This window comes from Nicotiana tabacum, chromosome 14 (genome assembly GCF_000715075.1).
Source record: "Nicotiana tabacum cultivar K326 chromosome 14, ASM71507v2, whole genome shotgun sequence".
Lineage (NCBI taxonomy): Eukaryota > Viridiplantae > Streptophyta > Magnoliopsida > Solanales > Solanaceae > Nicotiana > Nicotiana tabacum.
The window spans coordinates 29,905,717-29,919,579 of record NC_134093.1 but is presented as its reverse complement, the minus strand read 5'-3'; the positions used below and the strand labels follow the sequence as shown (position 1 = coordinate 29,919,579).

At 37.5% G+C, this 13,863-nt stretch overlaps 1 protein-coding gene across 7 annotated transcripts; it reads right to left on the bottom strand.

Annotated features, from left to right (window-relative positions):
• Positions 1-1,070: 1,070 nt before the first annotated feature.
• LOC107806309 (uncharacterized) lies at positions 1,071-13,415 on the bottom strand. 7 transcript variants are annotated; one of them, XR_012698596.1, is made up of 6 exons: positions 13,188-13,415; positions 12,638-12,862; positions 2,548-2,700; positions 2,370-2,459; positions 1,352-1,429; positions 1,071-1,267 (listed from the first exon to the last, which is right to left on the bottom strand). XR_012698596.1 is itself a non-coding variant. In XM_016630476.2 (4 exons), the coding sequence occupies exons 2-4, from the start codon at positions 12,828-12,830 to the stop codon at positions 2,428-2,430; spliced, it is 378 nt and encodes a 125-aa protein (XP_016485962.1). In that variant the 5' UTR covers positions 12,831-12,862; positions 13,188-13,414; the 3' UTR covers positions 2,117-2,427. The 7 variants fall into 7 exon arrangements, 1 of the variants encoding a protein (XP_016485962.1); XR_001652660.2 differs by having other exon boundaries at positions 1,071-1,429; XR_001652661.2 differs by lacking the exons at positions 1,071-1,267; positions 1,352-1,429 and adding an exon at positions 2,117-2,279 and having other exon boundaries at positions 13,188-13,414.
• Positions 13,416-13,863: the final 448 nt, after the last annotated feature.

The following is a 13,863-nucleotide window of genomic DNA, read 5'->3' as shown; positions in this document are numbered from 1 at the left end:
GCATGAACCGTGGTTTGATGACCCATACACAATGGGTAGATGAGTGTACTGCTATTAATAGTTCAAGGTCTTGTGTTGCACGTGTATCTCATATTAGTGGCGGATCTAGGATTTTAAAGTTATGGATGCTCGCCGATAAAGACTCCAAAAAAAGAGGAAAAATGAATATATTTATGGGTGCTAACTCAATATTTATCTAAATATTTGTACAATTGTCTATGTAATTTACTAAATATGGTCAAAGTTAATGGGTGCTTAAGCATCCACAAGTGCTCATGTGCATCCGCCACTGTCTTATACTAATACGTACAAACGCTTTTAAACGGTATAGATAATATTAAAACACGAGTATAATGAATAACATGAAAATTGAAGGGGAAAATGAAAACTCAAACTGATGAAAGGATATACTTTATTTTCTAGTGATGAAGTAGAAATATGAGAGAAAAAAATATTTCATTAGTAGTTATCTTCTACTTCGGTCACGATTATAGTTTGTATTTGTATACGGTCAACAAATTCAGTATTACATTTTCATAGTTGGTTAAAATTTATTTTTGATTTACCATTATGTGTAGTTGTATTTACTTTGTTATAATGTGGTGATGATAAAACTCAATACAACATACATGAACTGAAAATTTGGTCTTTCTTTTTTATTTGTCGAAATTATTTTTTTGTGTAATCTTGTAAGTTTGAAACTGGGCCATCCTTGCACATGTTGTATCAGTTTCTGCTCAAATTTTAGATTTCATTTTATGAATATGAGAGTTTTCTTTTTATTTAATTTATTCTTTTCTATATTACTGGTTAATCTTCTAAGTTAGATATATGCATGGCTCGATTGTAAACTGAATTTGCCAACAATTAGTGGATGATATGATGCAAATATTTCTATTTAGGCACTGAAGAATGTGGCTACTTTGTGGCCTTTGAACAATATACATTCATTCATAATGTTGTTGAATTGCCTCAAAGGCTCAAACCAAAAGTTTACCAATTGATTTCTGGATAATATACATTGATTCACCGATTGGTGATTATTGAAGAAAAAAAATAATAAGGCACTATTTCATATCAAAAGAGTATAGGGAGTGTTACTTAACTAAAACTTGCATAAACAATACAATTTGGTGAATACTCATATGAAAGTAAAAAAGAAAAACAAAAGGTACTTACCTGTTAAAACTACAACTTCAATGTTTTTCCTTTACTGCTCTTTGTGAAAAGTTCTGATATAACATTTACCATGATTTCTTCCATTGACCTTGTATTCCCAACAATAACAACAACAACTCAGTAATATCTCATGTGTGAGATCTTGAGAGGGTAGTGTGTACGCAGACATTACCCCTACTTCGGAGATAGAGAGGCAATTTCCGAAATACCCTCGGCTCCGAAAAACCCTCGGCACCCATTATGAGAAAATCTGGAATTGGAAAAAGTAAACTTTCTAATGGAATGAAAGCCTAAAGACTAAGGAAAGTGGTGCAAATTGGAATACAACAAAGGATAGCTCTTTAAATTAGAAAAGGGTCTATATCCATTACTATAAAGTACGAGCCCTTTCTTCCACCTCTCCTCTCCAGGGGTGTATATAGACCAGGTTGGTTCGTTTTTTATCAAAATCAAATCAAATCAACTATATCGAGTTTTTAAATCTATAGATCAAACCAAACCAACAAAAATCGGGTTTTTTAATCTCGAGTTTCTCGGATTTTTTGGTTTTTTTTTATAAACTTATACTCCAAAATATTTCTTTAGTACCTTTCTTTTGAGCCTTTGCTCACTCCTGAAGAATGTTGCACAAGATTTTTAATGTTGTAGGCTTGCTTCTTTTTCTTCCGGTATAGAATGGACAATGATAAACTTTACCTGAAATCATTTTCTTGACATAACCTTCCTTTAATCTTTGATACCAATTATCATCGTATTCTTCTATCTCTAATGAAATCTTTCAAAAAGGCCTAAGCCCAACAATAGTTACAACTAAGAGTCATAGAATTACATCTAAGAGTCAATAGACTACCAAAAAGATAAACTGCAAATTATATTGCACTCTACATATGAATTATCACCAACATTTTAATAGTAGACACTACCGCCAAGAGTCATAGAAAATAAACAAAAAGAGAATATATTAAACTTTAAAAAGTTGGGCATCTTAATCCAGAGGAGCATGTTCCAGAATGTTAGTAAAGGCACAATGACCCAAATTCCAATCTTAGGGAGATTCATTACAGTTCCATCCTTTTCCTTGGGATAATCATTTGTAATACCTTAAATATTAGTAAATAATCAAATATTTTAGGCTCAACAGAAAGGTTATAGACAAAAGTAAAGAAACTAATAGATGCTCTTTTAATTACCTTTAAGTAGTCAAGATTTCAAAAGTAGTCCGGGAGAAAATTATAGTTAACTACCTCTCTAATCAATCCCCAAAGGCAAGTCTGGATATTCTGAAATAAAAAAAATAATTAATATATTTAATATTAAGTAATACACAAAAATAACTATATTCATTATGAATCGAAGATAAATTATTACCTTCTTCAACTTGCTCAATTTTCTGGACTTCCTCCAAAATGTCTTCAAATTTATATTCCTTGGAAGGTGACCGTATCCATTGTTGAGTACAAATAAGAGTTTTTACTGTTTTTGGTGATAAAGAACTCCGATAAGAATCAAGAACTCGACCACCTGTACTAAAAGCCGACTCAGATGCAACAGTAGAAATAGGAATAGAAAGAACATCCCTTGCAATCTTTGAAACTATTGGATATTTACTAGATGACGTTTTCCACCATGCCAAGATATTAAAATTCTTGGTCTTCACCACGTCATCCATCAAGTATATCTCAAGATCAGACTTCTTTTTTAATATCTCCCTCATCTTCCAAAAGCTTCTCCCACTTAGATTACAACAGATCACCAGCTTCACTCATACTAATATAACCTCCAATATTGTCATAAGAAGCCTCAGAGAAAGAATCGTAATAGTTATTATATAAGTGAGTCAAAACACTTAGGACATATTCAGACTTCAATCTTCCCAACAAAGAACCATATGTATCGGTAAGAATGAAGCTAACATACTTAATCTTGTATCTAGGATCCAACACAACAGCAACAAGTAACAACATATTCATATCCTCAAACTTACCCCAATATTTCTCAAGCTTACTTTTTATCCTTCCCGTCTTATCAATCAAAATAACATCATCACTTTTTGTATACTTAATAATGGCATTTCGAAGATTAAAAATGTAATGACCCAATCGGTCATTTTGACTTTTAAAACCCCGTTCCCCTAAATAAAACTCTCTGTATGTGCTTTTATTAATTTATGACTTACGGGGATGGTTGGTTCGGGATTTGAAAGTGTTCGGGTTGAAATCGGAACACTTAGTTTCTTAAGTTGGCCTTAAAATGTTAAGTTTGATTTCGATCAACATTTTGAGAAAACGACCCTGGAATCGGGATTTGACGGTTCCAATAGCTCCGTATGGTGATTTTGGACTTAGGAGCGTGTTCGGATTTTTATTGAAAAATGTAGTATTTTCTTATGAAATCGATTCCTATAATATTTAGTGATTTTATCGATTTATTTTGGCTAGATTCGAGCCAGACAGAGTTGGGGGCTACGTACGCACGAGGTGACGAGAGTCCGTGCGTAGCTACTATTTATGCAAAAAGTTCGAGTAGTTTAGGATTCAAATCATAAATTACTTGTGAAAATTGTATTCTTTGTTTAATTAAAATTAATTGATATATATATATATATATATATATATATATATATATATATATATATATAGTGAATTGTTAGGGAAAGATATTAAAAGATAAAAATTTCATATGCTTAATTTTCTATTTAAATTAATTAATTGCTAAAAGAAATTGTTCATCCTCTCGAATTGATCTTATAATAAATATACTCTCCTTCAGGAGGTACATAAGAAAATGTCCTTCTTTCTTGTGGAGCGGGCCGAACGCCTCGGCGGGATAGATGCATCTATGGATCACGCCGCACGTCCCTCGACAGTGTACACGACACTCTGGATCGGGCCGTACGACCTCGGCAGAAATCGTGCCTAATAATAATTATACAATACCTTGGCATTTCAATTACATTTTGTGAATTTAATTAATAGTTTGGAAATTATTGCATTTGAAGGAATTCAATTATTTCTGCTAGTTAAATAAGTTATTGTTAACTCTGTGAATCATGTTGATTTAGATATTCTAGTTTTATTCAATTATTATTATTGACCCATAGTGAGTGTCAAAGTCGGCCATCTCGTCTCTACCTTTTCGAGATTAGGCTTGATACTTACTTGGTACACGTTGTTTACGTACTCATGCTATACTTGCTGCACTTTTTGTGCAGGACCTGAGACAAGTGCTATCGTTGGACCTATTGGCGCACACCCGCGTTATCCGGAGGCTTAGTGGCGAGCTGCTTTCTAGCCGTTTTGCAGCAACTAGTGCTTTTTTCTGAACTTTTATTCTGTCTATTTCATTCCAGACAGTATTTATAATTTTTGTATAATCTACTAGATGCTCATACACTTGTGACACCAGATCTTGGCACATACACTAGTAGAATTTGGATTTGTATTATTTCTTGAATTTAAATTAATCGATTTTTATTTTATTTTCTTTAATATTGCTAGAAATATAATCAAATTACTTAGAAAATTATTCTGAAAATAATTGATATATGATTAACTTATTAGTTGGCTTGCCTAACTGTAGTGTTGGGAGCCATCACGACCTTTAGGTGAAATTGGGTCGTGACAACATGGTATCAGAGCACTAGGTTCACGTAGGTCTCACAAGTTATGAGCAGACCTAATAGAGTCTTGCGGATCGGTACAGAGACGTCTATACTTATCTTCGAGAGGCTATAGGGTGTTAGGAAACTACCTTTCTTCATATTCCATAGTGCAATTGATGTAGTATTAAATATCTTTCTCTTATTCTCTCGCAGATGGAGAGAACGCACTCTAATGAGGTTCCAGACCAGGGAAGAGCTACTCCCCCAGTTGCTAGAGGCCGAGGGAGGGCTCCAGCTCGTGGTAGGGGGCGAGGACGTCCCAGGCCTGTTCCAGTTATGCCGCCAGTGGGTCCTACAGAGAATCTCATTACTGAGGAACAAGGTGAGGTGTCTGTGGCAGAGCCAGCTCAAGTGGATTTCACATCTGCACCGGGATTCCAAGATGTCATGGGTCATATGCTGCGATTCATGGACACTATGACTCGGGCCGGTTTATTTCCGACTGACCCATCCACATCTTAGGTGGGCGGGGGAGCACAGAATCCGACCGCACAGGCTCATGGGCAGGCAGCTGCTATATATCAGACCCAAGGTGCACTACCCGTAGGTGGAGCCCAGCCAGTGGCAGCAGCTATACCTGAGCCCAGGTCAGTTGCAGCCGCTGATCCGCAGAAACTATTGGACCGATGGACTATACTACATCCTCCTGTGTTTGGGGGTGAGAGAAATGAGGATCCCCAAGATTTCATTGATCGGTGCAGGGATAGACTGTACAATATGAGGATATTGGAGTCACATGAGGTTGACTTTGCTACCTTTCAGCTAGAGAGCAGAGCCCGTAGATGGTGGAAGTCTTATCTTCTTTGTAGACCAGCAGATTCTGCTCCCATGACTTGGGATATGTTCACATGTATCTTCCTGGATAGGTATATTCCACCCTCCCAGAGGGAAGAATTACGATTTCAGTTTGAGCAACTTCAGCATGGTCAGATGTCAGCGACCGATTATGAGACGAGGTTCTCTGAGTTATCTCGCCATGCACTTATGATACTCCCTACTGAGGCGGAGAGAGTACGGAGGTTTGTTGCGGGTTTACATACTAGCATTCAGGCCACTATGGCTCGAGAGGTTAAGATGGGTACTTCTTATAAGCTAGTCGTGGAGATAGCCCGGAGGATTGAGTGTGTGCGTCAGTGTAGCCGAGAGCAGGTTACTAGAGATAAGCGGTTTAGGTATTCTAGAGAGTTTAGAGGTGCTCCATTTTGGGGCAGAGGTCAATTTGTGAGAGGGCAGTCCAGTAGGTCCCCATATCCATCACCACCGCCTCCTCTGGGTCCTCCAGTGCGACTTTATTTTAGTGCTATACCAGAGAGTTCTTATCGCTCGCCATCTATTCTAGGTTCTTCCAGTGGGTATTTAGGTCACCAGGGCCAGATTCTTAGTCAGCAGCCCATTGTGCCGAAGAGTTATTACGAGTGAGGGAATCCCAATCATATACAGAGATTTTGCCCCAGGCTTCGGGGTAGACCAGTGCAGCAGGGTCAGCAGCCTATGATTACCGCACCAGTTTCTCCCCCAGTAGTCCGACCACAAAGAGGTGGAGTACATGTGGGTTGGGGCCGTCCTAGAGGTGGAGGTCAGCCAGGCGGAGGCCAGCCAGTTAGCACTCCAGCTTGGTTCTATGCTTTTTCGGCCAGACCGAATGCAGATGCCTCAGATGCCGTGATTACAGGTATTATTTCTGTTTGCGGCAAAGATGCTTTCGTATTATTTGATCCTGGATCTATATATTTATATGTGCCCTCTCTATTTGCTCAATTTCTGGGTGTTACTCGTGAGTCCTTGAGTACTCCAGTTTATGTGTCCACTCATGTGGGCGATTCTGTTATTGTGAATCGAACCTACTGGTCATGTATTATTACATTCTGTGGTTATGAAACTAGAGCAGATCTCCTATTGCTTTAGATGACCGATTTTGAAACTAGACTGGTTATCTCCATATCATGATATTCTAGATTGTCATGCCAAGACTGTTACTTTGGCTATTCCAGCATTGCCTAGGCTGGAGTGAAAGGGTTCGTCTGTTAGTGCGTTTAATCGGGTTATTTCTTTTATGAAGGCTCAACACATGGTTGAGAAGGGTTGTTTAGATTATCTAGCCTATGTGCAGGATACTACTGCAGAGACTTCGACTATTGATTCAGTACCTGTAGTTCGGGAGTTCTCTGATGTATTTCCTTCAGATCTTCCAGGTATGCCACCTGATCGTGATATTGATTTTATATTGATTTGGCTCCAGATACCCAGAATATATCTATCCCACCGAATCGCATGGCTCCGAAAGAATTGAAAGAATTGAAAGAACAGCTTGAGGAGTTACTAGCCAAAAGGTTCGTCAGACCAAGTGTATCGCCTTGGGGTGCACCGATATTATTTGTGAAGAAGAGGGATGGAACAACGCGAATGTGTATTGATTATCGTCAATTGAATAAAATCACAATTAAGAACAAGTACCCATTGTCGTGTATTGATGATCTATTTGACCAGTTGCAGGGTGCTAGGGTGTTCTCTAAGATCGACTTGAGGTCGGGGTACCATCAGTTGAAGATTTGAGATTCGGATGCTCCGAAGACTGCTTTCCGGACTAGATATGGTCATTATGAGTTTCTGGTGATGTCCTTTGGTTTATCTAATGCCCCAGCAGCGTTTATAGATTTGGTGAATAGGGTATTTAGGCCATACATTGATTCGTTTGTCATTGGCTTCATTGATGATATCTTGATCTACTCGCGCAGTAAGGAGGAGCACGAGCAGCATATGAGAGTGGTGCTTTAGACGCTACGAGAACAAAAGTTATACGCTAAGTTCTCCAAATGTGAGTTCTGTCTAGAGTCTGTAGCATTTTTGGGGCATATTGTATCGGGCGAGGGTATTAAGGTTGACCCCAAAAAGATTGTAGGCAGTTCAGAATTGGCATCATCCCACTTCGACGACTGAGATCAGGAGTTTCCTAGGTTTAGCAGGTTATTATCGTCGGTTCGTGGAAGATTTTGCATCTATTGCAGCACCTTTGACCAAATTAACCCAGAAGGGTGCTACGTTTCGATGGTCCGATGATTGTGAGGTGAGCTTTTAGAAGCTCAAAACAGCATTGACTACAGCACCAGTGTTAGTTTTACCTTTCGGTTCGGGAATGTATACAGTGTATTGTGACGCTTCACGTGTTGGCTTGGGTTGTGTATTAATGCAAAAAGGGTGAGTTATTGCATATGCTTCATATCAGCTAAAGTCCCACAAGAAGAATTATCTGGTGCATGATTTTAAGTTAGCTGCGATTGTTCACGCTCTTAAGATTTGGAGGCATTATCTTTATGGGGTGTCTTGTGAAGTTTACATTGATCATCGCAGTTTGCATCATTTGTTCAAGCAGAGGGACCTAAATTTGAAGCAACGCAGATGGCTGGAGTTACTGAAAGATTATGATATTACTATCCTATATTATCCGGGCAAAGCAAATGTGGTTGCAGATGCCTTGAGTAGAAAGGCAGAGAGTATGGGTAGTTTGACTTTCATTTCAGCAGAGGAGAGGCCATTAACTTTGGATATCCAGCCCTTAGCCAACAGACTTGTGCGGCTGGATATTCCAAAGCCCAACCGAGTTCTTGCATGTGTTGTAGCTCAGTCTTCACTATTTGAACAGATCAAGGCTCGCAAATATGATGATCCACACTTAAAGGTTCTTCGAGAAACGGTACTACGGGGTGGTGCCAAGGAAGTTACTATTGGAGCGGATGGTGTTCTGCGACTCCAGGATCATCTATGTGTTCCTAATGTGGATGGACTGAGGAAAAAGATCCTAGAGGAGACACACAATTCTCGATATTCTATTCATCTAGGTGCTACGAAGATGTAACGCGACTTGAGGCAGCATTATTGGTGGAGACGAATTAAAAGAGACATAGTTGAGTATGTAGCTAGGTGTCTAAATTGCCAGCAAGTTAAATATGAGCACCAGAGGCTAGGTGGCCTACTTCAGCAGATGACTATACCGGAGTGGAAATGGGAATGTATCACTATGAACTTTGTAGTTGGGTTGCCGCGGATCTTGCTAAAGTTTGATGCAGTTTGGGTCATTGCTGACAGGTTGACCAAGTTGGCACACTTTATTCCGGTTGTGACTACATATACTTCAGAGAGGTTGTCCCAGATTTATATTCAGAAGATAGTTCGGTTGCACGATGTGCCAATTTCTATCATATCAGATAGAGGCCCTCAGTTTACTTCACATTTCTGGGAGCAGTACATAGTGAATTGGGGACCCGTGTAGAGCTCAGCACAGCCTTTCATTCGCAGACCGACGGGCAGTCAGAGCGGACAATTCAGATTTTGGAGGATATGCTCAGGGCATGTGTGATTGACTTTGGAGGCCAGCGGGATCGTTTCTTGCCTTTGGCCGAGTTTTCTTATAATAACAGTTACCAATCCAGCATCGAGATGGCTCCATTTGAGGCTTTATATGGTCGGCGATGTCGTTCGCCCATCGGATGGTTTGAGCCCGGTGAGGCTAAATTATATGGTACTGATTTGGTGGAAGATTCCTTGAAAAAGGTAAAGTTAATTTAGGAGCGACTTTGTACAGCGCAGTCCAGACAGAAGAGCTACGCAGATTAGAAAGCACGTGATTTATCCTTTATGATGGGTGAAAAATTTCTCTTGAAGGTTTCGTCGATGAAAGGAATCATGAGATTTGGGGAAAAGGGGAAGTTGAGCCCAAGGTTTATAGGCCCATTTGAGGTGTTGAGACAAGTTGGGGAGGTTGATTACGAGCTTGCCTTGCCTCCCAGCCTATCAGAAGTTCATTCGGTTTTCCATGTATCTATGCTCCGGAAGTATTATGCCGACCTATCACATGTGTTAAATTTTAGCACAATTCAACTAGATAATAGTTTGGGCTATTAAGAAGGACCAGTTGCCATTGTTGATAAACAGGTTCGCCAGTTGAGGTCCAAGAGGATTTCTGTAGTAAAAGTCCAGTTGAGGGGCCAACCAGTCGAGGAAGCGACTTGGGAGGCCGAGGAAAATATGCGGAGCAGATATCCACACTTATTCAGCACTCCGGGTACAATTCTAAACTCGTTCGAGGACGAACGTTTGTTTAAGGGGTGGAGAATGTAATGACCCAACCGTTCATTTTGACTTTTAGAACCTTGTTCCCCTAAACAAAACTTCATGTATGTGCTTTTATTAATTTATGACTTGCGGGGATGGTTGGTTCGGGATTTGGAAGTGTTCGGGTTGAAATCGGAACACTTGGTTCCTTAAGTTGGCCTTAAAATGCTAAGTTTGACTTTGGTCAACATTTTGAGAAAACGACCCCGGAATTGGGATTTGACGGTTCCAATAGCTCCGTATGGTGATTTTGGACTTAGGAGCGTGTTCGGACTTTTATTGAAAAATATAGTATTTTCTTATGGAATCGATTCCTATAATATTTAGTGATTTTATCGATTTATTTTGGCTAGATTAGAGCGAGACAGAGTTGGATATTCGTAGAAAAGGCCTTCTAGTGGATTAAATTGGAGCAAATTGAGGTAAATCTCTTGTCTAATGAAATTACCTCATATGTAATTAAATTAATAATTATTGCTAATTGTGGGGGCTACGTACGCACGAGGCGACGAGAGTTCGTGCGTAGCTACTATTTATGCTAAAAGTTCGGGTAGTTTAGGACTCAAATCATGAATTACTTGTGTAAATTGTATTCTTTGTTTAATTAAAATTATTTGATATATATATTGTGAATTGTTAGGAAAAAATATTAAAGGATGAAAAATCTCATATGCTAAATTTTCTGTTTAAATTAATTAATTGTTAAAAGAATTGTTCATCCTCTCGAATTGATCTTATAATAAATATATTCTCCTTCCGGAGGTTACATAAGAAAATGTCCTCCTTTCATGTGAAGCTATATATTGTGAATTGTTAGGAAAAAATATTAAAGGATGAAATTTTCATATGCTTAATTTTCTGTTTAAATTAATTAATTGCTAAAAGAAATTGTTCATCCTCTATTGCAGTTTGTGAATTTAATTAATAGTTTGAAAATTGTTGCATTTGAAGAAATTTAATTATTTATGTTGGTTAAATAAGTTATTGTCAACTCTGTGAATCATGTTGATTTAGATATTCTAGTTTTATTTCAATTATTATTATTGACCCATAGTGAGTGTCAAAGTCGGCCATCTCGTCTCTATCTCTTCGAGATTAGGCTTGATACTTACTTGGTACACGTTGTTTACGTACTCATGCTACACTTGCTGCACCTTTTTGTGCAGGACCTGAGACATGTGCTATCGTTGGACCTATCGGCGCGCACCGCGTTATCCGGAGGCATAGTGGCGAGCTGCTTTCTGAGCCGTTCTGCAGCAACTAGTGCCTCTTCCTGAACTTTTATTCTGTCTATTTCATTCCAGACATTATTTATATTTTTTGTATAATCTACTAGATGCTCATACACTTGTGACACGAGGTCTTGGCACATACACTGGTAGAATTTAGATTTGTATTATTTCTTGAATTTAAATTAATCGGTATCTTTTCTATTTTCTTTAATATTGCTAGAAAAATAATAAAATTACTTAGAAAATTATTCTGAAAATAATTGATATATGTTTAACTTATTAGTTGGCTTGTCTAGCTGTAGTGTGGGCGCCATCACGGCCTTTAGGTGAAATTGGGTCATGACAGAAAAATTCATGGAAGAAAGAGTTGGAAGTAGCATATAAACTGCCTGAAAATTTCAAAGTTGTCTGGTAGAAAATGTGAAGAAACTTGATAAAAGCTTTCACATTCTTCCAATCATCTGCAGATGGACTTTCTCTTAATGCACTTATTTCTCGACAATACTTTTGGTACTTATGATCATTCGCATATATTTTTGTAAAGGCTTTTTCAAATTTTACAGTTGCATCTAACATTGTATATGTCGAGTTCCATCTTGTTTCAATATCAAGACTCACAATACCATGAGTATCTATCTTACCTTTCTCAACAAATGACTTGAAGGAAGCAAGTCTTGAAGGAGAAGACCTAACATATTTCACCGCATTTCTTACACAGAAAATAGGCTCAATTTGTTCATCTAACCCATCTTTTATGATTAAGTTCAAAATATGTGCATTACATTTAACATGCAAAAATTCATTTCCAAGTATTACCCATTTCCAATCATCAATACGCACCTTCAAATGCTTAATGGCAGCAACATTAGCACTTGCATTATCCAAGGTCACTGTAAACAAATTCTCAATATCCCAATCAAATAAGCATGCTTCAATTCCCTTTGTAATAGTATCACCTTTGTGATATGGTGTTGGAAAAAAGTTTAGAATTTTCTTTTGTATATTCCATTGATCATCAATCCAATGTGCACTAGTGAGGCATACGCGTTGGTTCTTGATAAGATTTTTAAGCTTTTTTTTCTCTGCTTGATAAATCCCCAAATAATGTCTAGCAACAGTTACACGAGAAGGTAATTAAAAATAGGCAAGGCCTTAGCCATTAATCTCTTAAATCCTTCTCCTTCAACTACTCTAAATGGTTGCTCGTCAATAATTATAAATTCGGCAATGACCTTTCTAATATCATCCACATTATACACTACCCTTTCAGTAGAACCCGAGCCACATCCTAGCAATCCTTCTTTGATAGGTTTTAATAATGATTGAATCTTATCGGCGAATTTAAAAGGGAATTTATGACATGTCACATTTAAATGATTCCACAACGAAGTAGTCCCATTCTTGCTAGCGGCAACAAAGGTTTTAGGACAATAATTGCATTTTGCCATACATTTACCTCCTTTACCAATAAATTTGGTGAAATGATCCCAAATTTCAGACGTCTCTCTACCAGTCTTCCCAGATCCAGAAGGTTCTCGAGGAGTTGTTCTTTTTTGTTTTTTAGTAGGAGTGCGTCTATGAGAAGTGTCTTTACCTTGTTGTTGAGGCACTACTAGCATAGTCAAAGAATTGTTGACAATCACCTCCATATCCTTTCCAGAATCTATCCGAAAAGAGAGTTCTGCACATAATTTGAACTAAAAAGTTAAACCACAACTTCGTTTTAGCTAACGGTATTAAAGATTAAAATTTAATTAATTTGAGATTTGTACAAAATTGACCCAATAAAAGTTTATGAGCCTACAGTAGAAGAAGGAGTGGAAAGTGAATAATTTTGTCAAAGGTAAAGTTACAAAGCAAAAATCTGAAATAAACAAAAATAAAATAAAAATAGAGGAACACAAACTAATTTATTTGCAATGCAATACAAAAGTTTTGATTTTCTTTCTTTCCCACTTTCTTTCTTTCTAAGGTTGAAAAACAGATTAAAAGGTCACCCATAATACCTGAAATCAAGATGATGAACTTATTTTAAATGGAGGCGGACAATGACGACTTGAACAAAGCTTGAACTTAACCTAAACAGAGGTTGTCGATGACGACTTGAACAAACCTTGAATTTGAAGGTTGATTGATTTCATGAAATGAACGCACAAGAGGCACAACTAATGACATTAGGGATTTAGTAGTACAATTTATGACATTGGGGATTTAGGGTGTAATTTGATTTGGGCTTGGGCTTATTTTGTTGTTTGTGGCAACAATTTAACTCCAACCTATTATTAAATTGTTAATAAACAAAGATCTTGACAAATTTAAATAAATATTTAGAAATTATATTATATTAATATTTTAATCTATAAAATAATTTATATATATATATATGTATACATATAATGTCGGGTTGGTTTGATTTCGGTTTGACTTTTTTTAGTTAATACCAAACCAACCCTATTGTGGTCGGGTTTTATTTTCCAATACCAAACCGAGTCAAACCAAACCATAGTCGAGTTTTTTTTTCCGGTTTGACTTGAATTATCGAATTGGTGCGATTTGTCGTTTCATTTGTACACCTATACTATAAAGGAGGCTGATAATGAGATGTGAAAAGGCATGCATGAAGACTACGTGATGTAACAATGAATTTTAAAGTCCGTTCATTACATATCTATTTGATAAAGC

Coding starts and splice junctions, on each gene's coding strand:
- LOC107806309 (XM_016630476.2), bottom strand. CDS start 12,830: ATGGAGGTGATTGTCAACAATTCTTTGACTATGCTAGTAGTGCCTCAA. Junction 2,701..12,637: donor CAAATTTATTGGTAAAGGAG/GTAAATGTATGG, acceptor CTTTTAGTACAG/GTGGTCGAGTTCTTGATTCT. Junction 2,460..2,547: donor AATTGAGCAAGTTGAAGAAG/GTAATAATTTAT, acceptor TTTTTATTTCAG/AATATCCAGACTTGCCTTTG.